At 45.2% G+C, this 20,022-nt stretch overlaps 1 protein-coding gene and 1 long non-coding RNA gene across 7 annotated transcripts in view; one reads left to right on the plus strand and one right to left on the minus strand.

The window, feature by feature from the left end:
* cbfa2t2 (CBFA2/RUNX1 partner transcriptional co-repressor 2) overlaps positions 1 to 14,281 on the plus strand; it is a 160,974-nt gene extending 146,693 nt beyond the window's left edge. For 2 of the 4 annotated variants that reach the window (XM_036970991.1, XM_036970992.1), the window contains exons 8-11: positions 2,162 to 2,375; positions 4,226 to 4,297; positions 11,665 to 11,855; positions 13,235 to 14,281. In XM_036970991.1, coding sequence (XP_036826886.1) covers positions 2,162 to 2,375; positions 4,226 to 4,297; positions 11,665 to 11,855; positions 13,235 to 13,528 — 771 coding nt within the window. In that variant the 3' untranslated portion in view covers positions 13,529 to 14,281. The remainder of the gene's footprint in view (positions 1 to 2,161; positions 2,376 to 4,225; positions 4,298 to 11,664; positions 11,856 to 13,234) is intronic. The other 2 variants (XM_036970993.1, XM_036970994.1) reach the window with 1 other exon arrangement.
* Positions 14,282 to 15,336: 1,055 nt separating this feature from the next.
* Positions 15,337 to 19,345, minus strand: LOC118946463. Of its 3 annotated transcripts, XR_005041304.1 has the most exons (9): positions 18,966 to 19,345; positions 18,722 to 18,923; positions 18,574 to 18,647; positions 18,246 to 18,393; positions 17,970 to 18,161; positions 16,724 to 17,103; positions 16,512 to 16,553; positions 16,354 to 16,385; positions 15,337 to 15,401 (listed from the first exon to the last, which is right to left on the minus strand). It is a non-coding gene; the product is annotated as an uncharacterized LOC118946463 (long non-coding RNA). The 3 variants fall into 3 exon arrangements; XR_005041303.1 differs by lacking the exons at positions 15,337 to 15,401; positions 16,354 to 16,385; positions 16,512 to 16,553 and having other exon boundaries at positions 16,660 to 17,103; positions 17,970 to 18,129; positions 18,288 to 18,393; XR_005041305.1 differs by lacking the exons at positions 15,337 to 15,401; positions 16,354 to 16,385; positions 16,512 to 16,553; positions 18,574 to 18,647; positions 18,722 to 18,923 and having other exon boundaries at positions 16,660 to 17,103; positions 18,246 to 18,531.
* Between the last annotated feature and the right edge of the window lie 677 nt (positions 19,346 to 20,022).

The following is a 20,022-nucleotide window of genomic DNA, read 5'->3' on the forward strand; positions in this document are numbered from 1 at the left end:
CCCCTGATACAGTACCTTCCTTTTGATACAGTACCTATCCCCTGATACAGTACCTTCCTCCTGATACAGTACCTTCCTCTTGATACAGTACCTATCCCCTGATACAGTACCTTCCCCCTGATATAGTACTTTCCTCTTGATACAGTACCTTCCCCCTGATACAGTACCTTCCCCCTGATACAGTACCTTCCTCTTGATACAGTACCTTCCCCCTGATACAGTACCTTCCTTTTGATACAGTACCTATCCCCTGATACAGTACCTTCCTCCTGATACAGTACCTTCCTCTTGATACAGTACCTATCCCCTGATACAGTTCCTTCCCCCTGATATAGTACCTTCCTCTTGATACAGTACCTATCCCCTGATACAGTACCTTCCCCCTGATACAGTACCTTCCCCCTGATACAGTACCTTCCCCCTGATACAGTACCTTCCCCCTGATACAGTACCTTCCTCCTGATACAGTACCTTCCCCCTGATACAGTACCTTCCCCCTGATACAGTACCTTCCCCCTGATACAGTACCTTCCTCTTGATACAGTACCTTCCCCCTGATACAGTACCTTCCCCCTGATACAGTACCTTCCCACTGATACAGTACCTTCCCCCTGATATAGTACCTTCCTCTTGATACAGTACCTATCCCCTGATACAGTACCTTCCCCCTGATACAGTACCTTCCCCCTGATACAGTACCTTCCCCCTGATACAGTACCTTCCCCCTGATACAGTACCTTCCTCCTGATACAGTACCTTCCCCCTGATACAGTACCTTCCCCCTGATACAGTACCTTCCCCCTGATACAGTACCTTCCTCTTGATACAGTACCTTCCCCCTGATACAGTACCTTCCCCCTGATACAGTACCTTCCCCCTGATACAGTACCTTCCCCCTGATACAGTACCTTCCTCTTGATACAGTACCTTCCCCCTGATACAGTACCTTCCCCCTGATACAGTACCTTCCTCTTGATACAGTACCTTCCCCCTGATACAGTACCTTCACCCTGATACAGTACCTTCCTTTTGATACAGTACCTATCCCCTGATACAGTACCTTCCTCCTGATACAGTACCTTCCTCTTGATACAGTACCTATCCCCTGATACAGTACCTTCCCCCTGATATAGTACCTTCCTCTTGATACAGTACCTATCCCCTGATACAGTACGTTCCTCCTGATACAGTACCTTCCCCCTGATACAGTACCTTCCCCCTGATACAGTACCTTCCCCCTGATACAGTACCTTCCCCCTGATACAGTACCTTCCTCCTGATACAGTACCTTCCTCCTGATACAGTACCTTCCTCTTGATTCAGTACCTATCCCCTGATACAGTACCTTCCTCTTGATACAGTTCCTTCCCCCTGATACAGTACCTTCCCCCTGATACAGTACCTTCCTCCTGATACAGTACCTTCCTCTTGATACAGTACCTATCCCCTGATACAGTACCTTCCTCTTGATACAGTACCTATCCCCTGATACAGTACCTTCCTCTTGATACAGTACCTTCCCCCTGATACAGTACCTTCCTCCTGATACAGTACCTTCCTCCTGATACAGTACCTTCCTCCTGATACAGTACCTTCCTCTTGATACAGTACCTATCCCCTGATACAGTACCTTCCCCCTGATACAGTACCTATCCCCTGATACAGTACCTTCCCCCTGATACAGTACCTATCCCCTGATACAGTACCTTCCCCCTGATACAGTACCTTCCCCCTGATACAGTACCTTCCCCCTGATACAGTACCTTCCCCCTGATACAGTACCTTCCCCCTGATACAGTACCTTCCCCCTGATACAGTACCTTCCCCCTGATACAGTACCTTCCCCCTGATACAGTACCTTCCCCCTGATACAGTACCTTCCCCCTGATACAGTACCTTCCCCCTGATACAGTACCTTCCCCCTGATACAGTACCTTCCCCCTGATACAGTACCTTCCTCTTGATACAGTACCTTCCCCCTGATACAGTACCTTCCCCCTGATACAGTACCTTCCTCTTGATACAGTACCTTCCCCCTGATACAGTACCTTCCTCTTGATACAGTACCTTCCCCCTGATACAGAATATAGAACATATTGTCTGTGGTTCTGGTTATGAATATAGAACATATTGTCTGTGGTGTCTGTGGTGCTTCACTCAGCGCCTTCCCCCTCCTCAGCTGCTGAACTGCATCATGGACATGGTGGAGAAGACGAGGCGTTCTCTCACCGTGCTGCGGCGCTGCCAGGAGGCCGACAGGGAGGAGCTTAACTACTGGATCAGACGATACAGCGACGCGGACGACCTGAAGAAAGGAGCCAGCAGGACTCAGAGCAGACAGCACAGTCCTACAGGACAAGACGACCTCACTACAGGTATAACTATCTACATTATAGTATAGTATCAGTTATCAGACAGGACCCAGAGCAGACAGCACAGTCCTACAGGACAGGATGACCTCACTACAGGTATAACTATCTACATTATAGTGTAGTATCAGTTATCAGACAGGACCCAGAGCAGACAGCACAGTCCTACAGGACAGGATGACCTCACTACAGGTATAACTATCTACATTATAGTACCAGTTATCAGACAGGACCCAGAGCAGACAGCACAGTCCTACAGGACAAGACGACCTCACTACAGGTATAACTATCTACATTATAGTATAGTATCAGTTATCAGACAGGACCCAGAGCAGACAGCACAGTCCTACAGGACAGGATGACCTCACTACAGGTATAACTATCTACATTATAGTGTAGTATCAGTTATCAGACAGGACCCAGAGCAGACAGCACAGTCCTACAGGACAGGATGACCTCACTACAGGTATAACTATCTACATTATAGTACCAGTTATCAGACAGGACCCAGAGCAGACAGCACAGTCCTACAGGACAGGATGACCTCACTACAGGTATAACTATCTACATTATAGTATCAGTTATCAGACAGGACCCAGAGCAGACAGCACAGTCCTACAGGACAGGATGACCTCACTACAGGTATAACTATCTACATTATAGTATCAGTTATCAGACAGGACCCAGAGCAGACAGCACAGTCCTACAGGACAGGACGACCTCACTACAGGTATAACTATCTACATTATAATATAGTATCAGTTATCAGAAAGCCTCACTAAACCTCCTCAGTTACATTTTACTGTTTTGTGTCTGTCTACTGGTTGACTGGGCTGTGTGTCTGTCTACTGGTTGACTGGGCTGTGGGTCTGTCTACTGGTTGACTGGGCTGTGTGTCTGTCTTCTAGTTGACTGGGCTGTGTGTCTGTGTACTGGTTGACTGGGCTGTGTGTCTGTCTACTGGTTGACTGGGCTGTGTGTCTGTCTACTAGTTGACTGGGCTGTGTGTCTGTCTACTAGTTGACTGGGCTGTGTGTCTGTCTACTGGTTGACTGGGCTGTGTGTCTGTCTACTGGTTGACTGGGCTGTGTGTCTGTCTACTAGTTGACTGGGCTGTGTGTCTGTCTACTAGTTGACTGGGCTGTGTGTCTGTCTACTGGTTGACTGGGCTGTGTGTCTGTCTACTGGTTGACTGGGTTGTGTGTCTGTCTACTAGTTGACTGGGCTGTGTGTCTGTCTACTGGTTGACTGGGCTGTGTGTCTGTCTACTGGTTGACTGGGCTGTGTGTCTGTCTACTGGTTGACTGGGTTGTGTGTCTGTCTACTAGTTGACTGGGTTGTGTGTCTGTCTACTAGTTGACTGGGCTGTGTGTCTGTCTACTGGTTGACTGGGCTGTGTGTCTGTCTACTGGTTGACTGGGCTGTGTGTCTGTCTACTAGTTGACTGGGCTGTGTGTCTGTGTGTCTGTCTACTGGTTGACTGGGCTGTGTGTCTGTCTACTGGTTGACTGGGCTGTGTGTCTGTCTACTGGTTGACTGGGCTGTGTGTCTGTCTACTAGTTGACTGGGCTGTGTGTCTGTGTGTCTGTCTACTGGTTGACTGGGCTGTGTGTCTGTCTACTGGTTGACTGGGCTGTGTGTCTGTCTACTGGTTGACTGGGCTGTGTGTCTGTCTACTAGTTGACTGGGCTGTGTGTCTGTGTGTCTGTCTACTGGTTGACTGGGCTGTGTGTCTGTCTACTGGTTGACTGGGCTGTGTGTCTGTCTACTGGTTGACTGGGCTGTGTGTCTGTCTACTAGTTGACTGGGCTGTGTGTCTGTCTACTAGTTGACTGGGCTGTGTGTCTGTCTTCCAGAGATTCACCAGGAGATTCTCAACAGACCAATGACTACCGGATACGTACCTGAAGAGATCTGGAAGAAAGCTGGTGAGCTTCCCTCCCTCCCTCCCTCCCTCCCTCCCTCTCTCTCTCTCTCTCTCTCTCTCTCTCTCTTCCGCCCCCCCTCCCTCCCTCCCTCCCTCACTCTCTCTCTCTCTCTCTCTCTCTCTCTCTCTCTCTCTCTCTTCCTCCCCTCTCCCTCCCTCCCTCCCTCCCTCCACCCCTTCTCTCTCTCTCTCTCTCTCTTCCTCCCCCCTTCTCTCTCTCCCTCCCTCCCTCCCTCCACCCCTTCTCTCTCTCTCTCTCTCTTCCCCCCCCCTCCCTCCCTCCACCCCTTCTCTCTCTCTCTCTCTCTCTCTCTCTCTCTCTCTCTCTCTCTCTCTCTCTTCCTCCCCCTTCTCACTCTCCCTCCCTCCCTCCCTCCACCCCTTCTCACTCTCTCTCTCTTTTCCTCCCCCCCTTCCTCCCTCCCTCTACCCCTCTCTCTCTCTCTCTCTCTCTCTCTCCTTCCCTCCCTCCCTCCCTCCCTCCAGCCCTTCTCTCTCTCTCCCTCTCTCTCTCTCTCTCTCTCTCTCTCGCTCTCTCTCTCTCTCTCTCTCTCCCTCCACCCCTTCTCTCTACCTCCCTCCCTCCCTCTGTCTTTCCACCACACAGAACTCTAAAAAATAGTTTGGGGAGGTTTCCTACGAAGCTATTCCAGAACATTCCATATATTGTGCCAGATCATTAAAGATCAGAATATTCTGTCCTGTCTGATCAGTGGATAAGTAGTTGGTCTGTCCTGGCTGATCAGTGGATAAGTAGCTGGTCTGTCCTATCTGATCAGTGGATAAGTAGCTGGTCTGTCCTGTCTGATCAGTGGATAAGTAGCTGGTCTGTCCTGGCTGATCAGTGGATAAGTAGCTGGTCTGTCCTGGCTGATCAGTGGATAAGTAGTTGGTCTGTCCTGGCTGATCAGTGGATAAGTAGCTGGTCTGTCCTGTCTGATCAGTGGATAAGTAGTTGGTCTGTCCTGGCTGATCAGTGGATAAGTAGTTGGTCTGTCCTGTCTGATCAGTGTCAGTAAGTAGCTGGTCTGTCCTGTCTGATCAGTGGATAAGTAGCTGGTCTGTCGTGTCTGATCAGTGTCAGTAAGTAGCTGGTCCGTCCTGTCTGATCAGTGGATAAGTAGCTTGTCTGTCGTGTCTGATCAGTGGATAAGTAGCTGGTCTGTCCTGTCTGATCAGTGGATAAGTAGCTGGTCTGTCCTGTCTGATCAGTGGATAAGTAGCTGGTCTGTCCTGTCTGATCAGTGGATAAGTAGTTGGTCTGTCCTGGCTGATCAGTGGATAAGTAGCTGGTCTGTCCTGTCTGATCAGTGGAAAAGTAGCTGGTCTGTCCTGTCTGATCAGTGGATAAGTAGATGGTCTGTCCTGTCTGATCAGTGGATAAGTAGCTGGTCTGTCCTGGCTGATCAGTGGATAAGTAGTTGGTCTGTCCTGGCTGATCAGTGGATAAGTAGCTGGTCTGTCCTGTCTGATCAGTGGATAAGTAGTTGGTCTGTCCCGTCTGATCAGTGGATAAGTAGCTGGTCTGTCCTGGCTGATCAGTGGATAAGTAGTTGGTCTGTCCGGGCTGATCAGTGGATAAGTAGCTGGTCTGTCCTGTCTGATCAGTGGATAAGTAGTTGGTCTGTCCTGGCTGATCAGTGTCAGTAAGTAGCTGGTCTGTCCTGTCTGATCTGTGGATAAGTAGTTGGTCTGTGCTGGCTGATCAGTGGATAAGTAGCTGGTCTGTCCTGTCTGATCAGTGGATAAGTAGTTGGTCTGTCCTGTCTGATCAGTGGATAAGTAGCTGGTCTGTCCTGTCTGATCAGTGGATAAGTAGCTGGTCTGTCCTGTCTGATCAGTGGATAAGTAGTTGGTCTGCCCTGTCTGATCAGTGGTATGTAGCTGGTCTGTCCTGGCTGATCAGTGGATAAGTAGTTGGTCTGTCCTGGCTGATCAGTGGATAAGTAGCTGGTCTGTCCTGTCTGATCAGTGGATAAGTAGTTGGTCTTTCCCGTCTGATCAGTGGATAAGTAGCTGGTCTGTCCTGGCTGATCAGTGGATAAGTAGTTGGTCTGTCCGGGCTGATCAGTGGATAAGTAGCTGGTCTGTCCTGTCTGATCCGTGTATAAGTAGTTGGTCTGTCCTGGCTGATCAGTGGATAAGTAGCTGGTCTGTCCTGTCTGATCAGTGGATAAGTAGTTGGTCTGTCCTGTCTGATCAGTGGATAAGTAGTTGGTCTGTCCTGGCTGATCAGTGGATAAGTAGTTGGTCTGTCCTGTCTGATCAGTGGATAAGTAGTTGGTCTGTCCTGGCTGATCAGTGGATAAGTAGCTGGTCTGTCCTGTCTGATCAGTGGATAAGTAGTTGGTCTGTCCTGGCTGATCAGTGTCAGTAAGTAGCTGGTCTGTCCTGTCTGATCAGTGGATAAGTAGTTGGTCTGTCCTGGCTGATCAGTGGATAAGTAGCTGGTCTGTCCTGTCTGATCAGTGGATAAGTAGTTGGTCTGTCCTGGCTGATCAGTGTCAGTAAGTAGCTGGTCTGTCCTGTCTGATCAGTGGATAAGTAGTTGGTCTGTCCTGTCTGATCAGTGGATAAGTAGTTGGTCTGTCCTGGCTGATCAGTGTCAGTAAGTAGCTGGTCTGTCCTGTCTGATCAGTGGATAAGTAGTTGGTCTGTCCTGGCTGATCAGTGGATAAGTAGCTGGTCTGTCCTGTCTGATCAGTGGATAAGTAGTTGGTCTGTCCTGGCTGATCAGTGTCAGTAAGTAGTTGGTCTGTCCTGTCTGATCAGTGGATAAGTAGTTGGTCTGTCCTGTCTGATCAGTGGATAAGTAGCTGGTCTGTCCTGTCTGATCAGTGGATAAGTAGTTGGTCTGTCCTGTCTGATCAGTGGATAAGTAGCTGGTCTGTCCTGTCTGATCAGTGGATAAGTAGTTGGTCTGTCCTGGCTGATCAGTGGATAAGTAGCTGAGCGATGTCCATGACTCCAGCGCAGCACAGTATATTCAGAGTCTCAATGCACTAAAACAATCCCTGTTAAATAGTTTAGTTCAATCACGATGAAAGATTTGCTTTTAAAATACCCGACATTTGGCTGAGCTGGTGCTCATAGGTTTGTGAATATCTGGTTCAATCCATGAAGTCAGCCTCTCCAGACCCTAAAAGGGTTATTTGGCTGTCCCCATAGGAGAACCCTTTGAAGAACCCTGTTTTGGTTCCAGGTAGAACCCATTTGGTTCCAGGTGGAACCCTTTTGAGTTCCTTGTTGAACCTTTTACTTAGAGTGTTCTACATGGAACCCAATAGAGTTCTACATGGAACCAAAAAGGGTTTTACCTGGAACCAAAAAGAGATATTCTATGGTGACAGTCGAAGAACCCTTTTGGAACCCTTTATTCTTAGTGTATGAATAAATCACACGAATTATCTTAAATTACAATGAATTAGATTGGTATCATCTTCAAAATACATGATCTATTTCTTCCGCTCTGAATAATCTGTTATTTTTTAAGTGTTAGGCTCACTAACATATTGATCCAGTGGAGACGTACAGGGCCGTCAAATGTATTTACCCCGTTCTGATTGGCTCTATTTTTTGCATATTTTGACTCCAATCAACTACTTCCTGTAGTTGTTGATCAGTCTCTCACGTCGCTGTGGAGGAATTTACTGTAGCTGCACTGACTCCAACCAAACACTTCCTGTAGTTGTTGATCAGTCTCTCACGTCGCTGTGGAGGAATTTTGGCCCACTGTTCAATAAAGAACCGCTGTAACTCAGCCACATTTGCGTTTGGTTGGAATCATTTCAGCTAAAGGTGGACTGATCAACCACAGGAAGCGTTTGGTTGTAGTCATGGCAGCTAAAGGTAGACTGATCAACCACAGGAAGCGTTTGGTTGGAGTCATGGCAGCTAAAGGTGGACTGATCAACTACAGGAAGCGTTTGGTTGGAGTCATGGCAGCTAAAGGTGGACTGATCAACTACAGGAAGTGTTTGGTTGGAGTCATGGCAGCTAAAGGTGGACTGATCAACCACAGGAAGTGGTTGGTTGGAGTCATGGCAGCTAAAGGTGGACTGATCAACTACAGGAAGCGTTTTGTTGGAGTCATTGCAGCTAAAGGTGGACTGATCAACTACAGGAAGTGGTTGGTTGGAGTCATGGCAGCTAAAGGTGGACTGATCAACCACAGGAAGTGGTTGGTTGGAGTCATTGCAGCTAAAGGTGGCACAACCAGTTATGGAGTGTAAGGGGGAAATTCATTTTTTCACACAGAGGCATTGTATGTAAGTATGTAATTGTTGTGTTATTTGTTCACTCAGGTTCCCTTTATCTAAAATGTGGTTTTGGTTGAAGATCTGATTTGATTCAGTATCAAACATTTGCAAAAGTAGAGAAATGTAGAAAGGAGGCAAATCCTTTTTCACGGCCCTGTGATTCCTGTAGAGGATTTTATACAACGGAGGACCGGCAACCAACACATCTGTTGGAGCAGAGTTAAACGTTTACAGTTGGTAATAAACATTCAGACACCAGACACACACACGCCATGCACAATGTCCTCCTCCTCCTCTCCCTCTGCTCCTCCTCCCCTCCTCCTCTTGTCCTCCTCCTCTGCTCCTCCTCCTTTCCCTCTGCTCCTCCTCCCCTCCTCCTCCTCTCCTCCTCCTCCTCCCCTCCTCCTCCTCTCCCTCTGCTCCTCCTCCCCTCCTCCTCCACCTGCTCCTCCTCCTCTTTCCTCCTCCTCCTCTTTCCTCCTCCTCCTCCCCCTCCTCCGCTGTGCTGTTGGGAGCACAATAGAAATGCATAATTTAAATATAAATTGCCTGATTTGCATAAACAATTAGTCAAGTTACAACCTTGATGTAGGCAACAACAAAAAAAAGCCTCCGTTTCGCTTCTGACGTTAAATTTACCACCCACATGTTTAAGGTTAGAGAACGTGCCAACGCCAAATGAGCTGAAAGTGTATCTTTTACATTTGAATTTAAAATAAATATACAAGACCTGATAAATGACCTCATATGGAATACACACGAAAAGCCAAAAGAAAAGCATCTAATGTTTCGATCTTGTGTCGACAACTCGTATCAAACGCAGAAATCATCCGTGCAATTTATTCTCCAATGATGTATGCATGTGCTGTAAAAGCCAGACATCACGCACCTTCTCTCTAGTGGATCAAACCAATTAAACATCACACAACTACTTCCTTTTTTTTTAAAAGAGTCATTAGTCTTGCATATGGAAAGTAATTAGATAATAATAAACCTACAGTGAAATTAGCTCACTGCTGATGATTGTTTATGAAAGTCTTCTTCATAAAGCCTGATCACACAGAATAAGATACCTGGTGAGAAATACAAGGTAAGAGTCAAGAGTCAAGGTCTGCTAGGATACTCAGATGATACAGTGCCTTGCGAAAGTATTCGGCCCCCTTGAACTTTGCGACCTTTTGCCACATTTCAGGCTTCAAACATAAAGATATAAAACTGTATTTTTTTGTGAAGAATCAACAACAAGTGGGACACAATCATGAAGTGGAACGACATTTATTGGATATTTCAAACTTTTTTAACAAATCTAAAACTGAAAAATTGGGCGTGCAAAATTATTCAGCCCCCTTAAGTTAATACTTTGTAGCGCCACCTTTTGCTGCGATTACAGCTGTAAGTCGCTTGGGGTATGTCTCTATCAGTTTTGCACATCGAGAGACTGAATTTTTTTCCCATTCCTCCTTGCAAATCAGCTCGAGCTCAGTGAGGTTGGATGGAGAGCATTTGTGAACAGCAGTTTTCAGTTCTTTCCACAGCTTCTCGATTGGATTCAGGTCTGGACTTTGACTTGGCCATTCTAACACCTGGATATGTTTATTTTTGAACCATTCCATTGTAGATTTTGCTTTATGTTTTGGATCATTGTCTTGTTGGAAGACAAATCTCCGTCCCAGTCTCAGGTCTTTTGCAGACTCCATCAGGTTTTCTTCCAGAATGGTCCTGTATTTGGCTCCATCCATCTTCCCATCAATTTTAACCATCTTCCCTGTCCCTGCTGAAGAAAAGCAGGCCCAAACCATGATGCTGCCACCACCATGTTTGACAGTGGGGATGGTGTGTTCAGCTGTGTTGCTTTTACGCCAAACATAACGTTTTGCATTGTTGCTAAAAAGTTCAATTTTGGTTTCATCTGACCAGAGCACCTTCTTCCACATGTTTGGTGTGTCTCCCAGGTGGCTTGTGGCAAACTTTAAACAACACTTTTTATGGATATCTTTAAGAAATGGCTTTCTTCTTGCCACTCTTCCATAAAGGCCAGATTTGTGCAATATACGACTGATTGTTGTCCTATGGACAGAGTCTCCCACCTCAGCTGTAGATCTCTGCAGTTCATCCAGAGTGATCATGGGCCTCTTGGCTGCATCTCTGATCAGTCTTCTCCTTGTATGAGCTGAAAGTTTAGAGGGACGGCCAGGTCTTGGTAGATTTGCAGTGGTCTGATACTCCTTCCATTTCAATATTATCGCTTGCACAGTGCTCCTTGGGATGTTTAAAGCTTAGGAAATCTTTTTGTATCCAAATCCGGCTTTAAACTTCTTCACAACAGTATCTCGGACCTGCCTGGTGTGTTGCTTGTTCTTCATGATGCTCTCTGCGCTTTTAACGGACCTCTGAGACTATCACAGTGCAGGTGCATTTATACGGAGACTTGATTACACACAGGTGGATTGTATTTATCATCATTAGTCATTTAGGTCAACATTGGATCATTCAGAGATCCTCACTGAACTTCTGGAGAGAGTTTGCTGCACTGAAAGTAAAGGGGCTGAATAATTTTGCACGCCCAATTTTTCAGTTTTTGATTTGTTAAAAAAGTTTGAAATATCCAATAAATGTCGTTCCACTTCATGATTGTGTCCCACTTGTTGTTGATTCTTCACAAAAAAATACAGTTTTATATCTTTATGTTTGAAGCCTGAAATGTGGCAAAAGGTCGCAAAGTTCAAGGGGGCCGAATACTTTCGCAAGGCACTGTACCTGCTGGAGCGCGTGCTACGAGTGGGTGCTGCTATGGTGACCAGTGAGCTGAGATAAGGTGGCGCTTTACCTTGCAGAGACTTGTAGATAACTTGTAGCCAGTGGGTTTGGCGACGAGTATGAAGCGAGGGCCAGCCAACGAGAGCATACAGGTCACAATGGTGGGTTGTGTATGGGGCTTTGGTGACAAAACGGATGGCACTGTGATAGACTGCAGGGTTAGGGTTAAGGAGTAGGAGGGTAGGTTAGGTTAGGGTTTGGGGGTAGTGTTTAGGGGGTTAGGGTTAAGGGGTTAGGGTTAGGGGGTAGGGGGCTGATTGGGTCCTTGATGATATCTCTGAATGTGTTTCAGAAGAGGCTGTGAACGAGGTGAAGCGCCAGGCCATATCAGAGCTCCAGAAGGCGGTTTCAGAGGCGGAGAGGAAGGCCCATCAGATGATCAGCTCAGAACGGTCCAAGATGGAGCGTACGGTGGCAGAGGCCAAGAGACAGGCAGCGGAGGACGCACTGACTGTCATCAACCAGCAGGAGGACTCCAGCGAGGTAGGACACTTTATTGATCTATTATACCATAATGTATTTACTATTGATCTATTATGTACCAGAATGGCTGTTTTATTGATTTATGTGCCAGAATGTATTTATGATGTATTTATTATACCAGAATGTATTTATTATACCAGAATGTATTTATTATACCAGAATGTTTTTATTATATATTTATTATACCAGAATGTATTTATTATATATTTATTATACCAGAGAAGACACTAAATGGGATATTGCCTACATCAGTCCCAAGAGGAGACACTAAGCAGGATATTGCCTACATCAGTCCCAAGGGGAGACACTAAGCGGGATATTGCCTACATCAGTCCCAAGAGGAGACACTAAACAGGATATTGCCTACATCAGTCCCAAGAGGAGACACTAAACAGGATATTGCCTACATCAGACCTAAGAGGAGACAGTAAACAGGATATTGCCTACATCAGTCCCAAGGGTAGACGGCCACACATGAGTATTTCGTTCTCTCTTTCGCTCTCTTCCCCTTTCCCCCAGATTAGCCGCTCTGTGTGTTTGGAAAGGTGGTACCAATTCTGCCGAGGAGGACGATGTGGAGGGACCGCTGATTTACTCATCACTATGTGGAGGGACCGTTGATTTACTCATCACTATGTGGAGGGACCGCTGATTTACTCATCACTAGGTGGAGGGACCGCTGATTTACTCATCACCATGTGGAGGGACCGCTGATTTACTCATCACTATGTGGAGGGACCGCTGATTTACTCATCACCATGTGGAGGGACCGCTGATTTACTCATCACCATGTGGAGGGACCGCTGATTTACTCATCACTATGTGGAGGGACCGCTGATTTACTCATCACTATGTGGAGGGACCGCTGATTTACTCATCACCATGTGGAGGGACCGCTGATTTACTCATCACTATATAGGAGTCCTAAATACAGCGTTTAACCAGTTGGCATGGAAACCAACACTCACTGCTCAGCCCACATCTGACTCTAATTGTGTTCAGCCATGTTTAGGAGAGAGCCTTCCGGAGTACGGCTCTTTTGGTCTTCCCAAGTCTGTTTGGGTTTAATTATCTGACCTGTCGCAAATGTGTCCTTATGTTTCACTCTGTGGGATGTTGTGGTGTACAATAGTTCTGTTGTAGGTTACTTTCTGTTTCTCTCTGTTTTCCTTTGTTGTCTTCATACACATTCATTTAAGACTAATTTGCCTGCTGTGAAATCCTGTGAAGTTCAAAATACTATTTATTTTCTCTACACTGATAAATCGGAGTGTTCTTATTAAAAGGTCTTTAAATAATGTTTTCCTATTACAAAGCACACAAAGTATAAAAATTATTCAAATCCCAAATTGTACTAATTCTTCTCTCTCTCTGTGTAGAGTTGTTGGAACTGCGGGCGGAAGGCGAGCGAGACCTGCAGCGGCTGTAACACGGCGCGCTACTGCGGCTCTTTCTGCCAGCACAAAGACTGGGAGAAACACCACCACGTATGTGGCCAGACCCTCCAGGCCTCCAAGGCAGCCCAGCAGCAGGGTACAGAGACCTCCGCTCCCATCAGCTCCTCCACTACGCCCTCTAGTGGAGGAGGCAGCCCAGCCGGAACCCCGCCCATCGCCACACCCCGCTCCGGCACCCCAGGAACCCCCTGTACGCTGGAAACCACGCCGCACTAAACCGGGGGACCATCCGGGGAGCCGTCGGAAACTCCCAGTAGCACAACATGACTGGCTCACTTGATACTAAATGCTAAGGCGCTAACGCTCCGACAAGAGATGTAGACCTATCTTGGAGTAGTGGAGGCTCCACACGAGACAGGAGGTTTATACATGTAGATCAGTCACATTGACTTGCCATGATTAACAAAGAACACACAAAAATGTTATTTGTTTTAATTATTATTATTATTGTTGTTGTTGTTGTTATCAATGCCCTTATTGTTGCTATTGTTATTAGCGTCCGTTGTCGTCCGTTTGTTGTTGTTGTTGTTTATTGCTATTCTTTCATTCCTTTTTTTCATGTAAATATGAAGATAGAAAGTGAGTGGATAACAGCAGTGAAACTCCACACAAATACATCTGACATCTCCTTTGTTGAGTTCTGTTTTCTAAAAGCTTTGTTGTTTTCCTCTACTACCTGGGATATATGATATAAAACCAGTTGACCTCATTAAGACACCAAACAACATACCAATGGATTACTACTACAACACAAACACTGTGCAAAAAGCTGAAGCCAACTCTCTTATTATGGGAAGACCACAAATACAAAGAACAGACTGACAGACTGACAGAGAAACAGACGGACAGACAGACAGACAGACAGACTGACAGAGAGACAGACAGACAGACAGACAGAGGGACTGTATCTGCCAGCAGCAAGGTGCAGATATAGAGCAGATTGTAAAGGAACCACAGCTGTTCCTCTTGACTTGTAATAATATCCAGGTCAGTGGACTGACAAAGATGTGTCCCTCCCTCAGGGATGGAAGAGCAAGGAGCCATACAAATTACCAACCCTGGTTACCAAGATATAACTAATACCTGACCCCTGGATACCAAGATATAACTAACACCTGACCCCTGGATACCAAGATATACCAAGATATAACTAACACCTGACCCCTGGATACCAAGATATAACTAACACCTGACCCCTGGATACCAAGATATACCAAGATGTAACTAATACCTGACCCCTGGATACTAAGATATACCAAGATATAACTAACACCTGACCCCTGGATACCAAGATATAACTAACACCTGACCCCTGGATACCAAGATATACCAAGATATAACTAACACCTGACCCCTGGATACCAAGATATACCAAGATATAACTAACACCTGACCCCTGGATACCAAGATATAACTAATACCTGACCCCTGGATACAAAGATATACCAAGATGTAACTAATACCTGACCCCTGGATACCAAGATATACCAAGATATAACTAATACCTGACCCCTGGATACCAAGATATAACTAATACCTGACCCCTGGATACCAAGATATAACTACTACCTGACCCCTGGATACCAAGATATAACTAATACCTGACCCCTGGATACCAAGATATAACTAATACCTGACCCCTGGATACCAAGATATAACTAATACCTGACCCCTGGATACCAAGATATAACTAATACCTGACCCCTGGATACCAAGATATACCAAGATATAACTAATACCTGACCCCTGGATACCAAGATATAACTAATACCTGACCCCTGGATACCAAGATATAACTAATACCTGACCCCTGGATACCAAGATATAACTAATACCTGACCCCTGGATACCAAGATATACCAAGATATAACTAATACCTGACCCCTGGATACCAAGATATAACTAATACCTGACCCCTGGATACCAAGATATAACTAACACCTGACCCCTGGATACCAAGATATAACTAATACCTGACCCCTGGATACCAAGATATAACTAATACCTGACCCCTGGATACCAAGATATACCAAGATGTAACTAATACCTGAACCCTGGATACCAAGATATACCAAGATATAACTAACACCTGAACCCTGGATACCAAGATATACCAAGATATAACTAATACCTGACCCCTGGATACCAAGATATAACTAATACCTGACCCCTGGATACCAAGATATACCAAGATATAACTAATACCTGACCCCTGGATACCAAGATATGCCAAGATATAACTAATACCTGACCCCTGGATACCAAGATATACCAAGATATAACTAATACCTGACCCCTGGATACCAAGATATACCAAGATATAACTAATACCTGACCCCTGGATACCAAGATATAACTAACACCTGACCCCTGGATACCAAGATATACCAAGACATAACTAATGCCTGACCCCTGGATACCAAGATATACCAAGATGTAACTAATACCTGACCCCTGGATACCAAGATATAACTAACACCTGACCCCTGGATACCAAGATATAACTAACACCTGACCCCTGGATACCAAGATATAACTAACACCTGACCCCTGGATACCAAGATATAACTAACACCTGACCCCTGGATACCAAGATATAACTAACACCTGACCCCTGGATACCAAGATATAACTAACACCTGACCCCTGGATACCAAGATATACCAAGATATAACTAATACTTGACCCCTGGATACCAAGATATACCAAGATATAACTAATGCCTGACCCCTGGATACCAAGATATACCAAGATGTAACTAATACCTGACCCCTGGATACCAAGATATACCAAGATATAACTAATACCTGACCCCTGGATACCAAGATATAACTATTACCTGACCCCTGGATACCAAGATATAACTAACACCTGACCCCTGGATACCAAGATATAACTATTACCTGACCCCTGGATACCAAGATGTAACTAATACCTGACCCCTGGATACCAAGATATAACTAACACCTGACCCCTGGATACCAAGATATAACTAACACCTGACCCCTGGATACCAAGATATACCAAGATATAACTAATACCTGACCCCTGGATACCAAGATATAACTAACACCTGACCCCTGGATACCAAGATATACCAAGATATAACTAATACCTGACCCCTGGATACCAAGATATACCAAGATATAACTAATACCTGACCCCTGGATACCAAGATATACCAAGATATAACTAACACCTGACCCCTGGATACCAAGATATACCAAGATATAACTAATACCTGACCCCTGGTTACCAAGATATAACTATTACCTGACCCCTGGATACCAAGATATACCAAGATATAACTAATACATGACCCCTGGATACCAAGATATAACTAACACCTGACCCCTGGATACCAAGATATAACTAATACCTGACCCCTGGATACCAAGATATAACTAATACCTGACCCCTGGATACCAAGATATACCAAGATATAACTAACACCTGACCCCTGGACACCAAGATATAACTAACACCTGACCCCTGGATACCAAGATATAACTAATACCTGACCCCTGGTTACCAAGATATAACTAATACCTGACCCCTGGATACCAAGATATAACTAATACCTGACCCCTGGATACCAAGATATACCAAGATGTAACTAATACCTGACCCCTGGATACCAAGATATACCAAGATGTATCTAATACCTGACCCCTAGATACCAAGATATACCAAGATATAACTAATACCTGACCCCTGGATACCAAGATATACCAAGATATAACTAACACCTGACCCCTGGATACCAAGATATACCAAGATATAACTAACACCTGACCCCTGGATACCAAGATATAACTAACACCTGACCCCTGGATACCAAGATATACCAAGATGTAACTAATACCTGACCCCTGGATACCAAGATATAACTAATACCTGACCCCAGGTTACCAAGATATAACTAATACCTGACCCCTGGATACCAAGATATAACTAACACCTGACCCCTGGATACCAAGATATACCAAGATATAACTAACACCTGACCCCTGGATACCAAGATATAACTAACACCTGACCCCTGGATACCAAGATATGCCAAGATGTAACTAATACCTGACCCCTGGATACCAAGATATACCAAGATGTAACTAATACCTGACCCCTGGATACCAAGATATACCAAGATATAACTAATACCTGACCCCTGGATACCAATATATACCAAGATGTAACTAATACCTGACCCCTGGATACCAAGATATACCAAGATATAACTAACACCTGACCCCTGGATACCAAGATATAACTAATAGCTGACCCCTGGATACCACAATATACCAAGATGTAACTAATACCTGACCCCTGAATACCAAGATATACCAAGATATAACTAATAACTGACCCCTGGATACCAAGATATACCAAGATATAACTAACACCTGACCCCTGGATACCAAGATATACCAAGATATAACTAATACCTGACCCCTGGATACCAAGATGTAACTAATACCTGACCCCTGGATACCAAGATATAACTAACACCTGACCCCTGGATACCAAGATTAAACTAACACCTGACCCCTGGATACCAAGATATACCAAGATATAACTAATACCTGACCCCTGGTTACCAAGATATAACTATTACCTGACCCCTGGATACCAAGATATACCAAGATATAACTAATACCTGACCCCTGGATACCAAGATATAACTAACACCTGACTACTGGATACCAAGATATAACTAATACCTGACCCCTGGATACCAAGATATAACTAATACCTGACCCCTGGATACCAAGATATAACTAATACCTGACCCCTGGATACCAAGATATAACTAACACCTGACCCCTGGATACCAAGATATAACTAATACCTGACCCCTGGATACCAAGATATACCAAGATTTAACTAACACCTGACCCCTGGTTACCAAGATATACCAAGTTATAACTAACACCTGACCCCTGGATACCAAGATATACCAAGATATAACTAACACCTGACCCCTGGATACCAAGATATAACTAACACCTGACCCCTGGTTACCAAGATATACCAAGATATAACTAATACCTGACCCCTGGATACCAAGATATAACTAACAGCTGACCCCTGGATACCAAGATATAACTAATACCTGTCCCCTGGTTACCAAGATATAACTAATACCTGACCCCTGGATACCAAGATATAACTAATACCTGACCCCTGGATACCAAGATATACCAAGATATAACTAATACCTGACCCCTGGATACCAAGATATACCAAGATATAACTAATACCTGACCCCTGGATACCAAGATATACCAAGATATAACTAATACCTGACCCCTGGATACCAAGATATAACTAACACCTGACCCCTGGATACCAAGATATAACTAACACCTGACCCCTGGATACCAAGATATACCAAGATATAACTAATACCTGACCCCTGGATACCAAGATATAACTAACACCTGACCCCTGGACACCAAGATATAACTAACACCTGACCCCTGGATACCAAGATATAACTAATACCTGTCCCCTGGTTACCAAGATATAACTAACACCTGACCCCTGGATACCAAGATATAACTAATACCTGACCCCTGGATACCAAGATATACCAAGATATAACTAATACCTGAACCCTGGATACCAAGATATACAAAGATATAACTAACACCTGACCCCTGGATACCAAGATATAACTAATACCTGACCCCTGGATACCAAGATATACAAAGATATAACTAACACCTGACCCCTGGATACCAAGATATACCAAGATAGAACTATGACCTGACTGCAGTACATGGAAAGAAGGACTCTGTCTGAAGTACGTTACACCTGCACTTCCTATCTCTCTTTTCCGAACCAGGAAGTGAACAGAATGTGAAGTTATTAACCTGCGACGGAGCTCATCAGCATGACAACCACCGGCAAACAAAGAAGAGATTACCTATGAATCAGTGAGAGAAAACAGTTGTACACTGAACTCAACTCTACTCTCTCTCTCTGTCCTGTCCAACTCCTCCATCTCCTCTGAACCAACTCTACTCTGTCCTGTCCAACTCCTCCATCTCCTCTGAACCAACTCTACTCTCTCTCTGTCCTGTCCAACTCCTCCATCTCCTCTGAACTCAACTCTACTCTCTCTCTGTCCAACTCCTCCATCTCCTCTGAACCAACTACTCTCTCTCTGTCCAACTCCTCCATCTCCTCTGAACCAACTCTACTCTCTCTCTGTCCAACTCCTCCATCTCCTCTGAACCAACTCTACTCTCTCTCTGTCCAACTCCTCCATCTCCTCTGAACCAACTCTACTCTCTCTCTGTCCAACTCCTCCATCTCCTCTGAACCAACTCTACTCTCTCTCTCTGTCTAACTCCTCCATCTCCTCTGAACCAACTCTACTCTCTCTCTGTCCTGTCCAACTCCTCCATCTCCTCTGAACTCAACTCTACTCTCTCTCTGTCCAACTCCTCCATCTCCTCTCAACCAACTACTCTCTCTCTGTCCAACTCCTCCATCTCCTCTGAACCAACTCTACTCTCTCTCTGTCCAACTCCTCCATCTCCTCTGAACCAACTCTACTCTCTCTCTGTCCAACTCCTCCATCTCCTCTGAACCAACTCTACTCTCTCTCTGTCCAACTCCTCCATCTCCTCTGAACCAACTCTACTCTCTCTCTCTGTCTAACTCCTCCATCTCCTCTGAACCAACTCTACTCTCTCTCTGTC

Source organism: Oncorhynchus mykiss, chromosome 32, assembly GCF_013265735.2.
Source record: "Oncorhynchus mykiss isolate Arlee chromosome 32, USDA_OmykA_1.1, whole genome shotgun sequence".
Taxonomy (NCBI): Eukaryota; Metazoa; Chordata; class Actinopteri; order Salmoniformes; family Salmonidae; genus Oncorhynchus; species Oncorhynchus mykiss.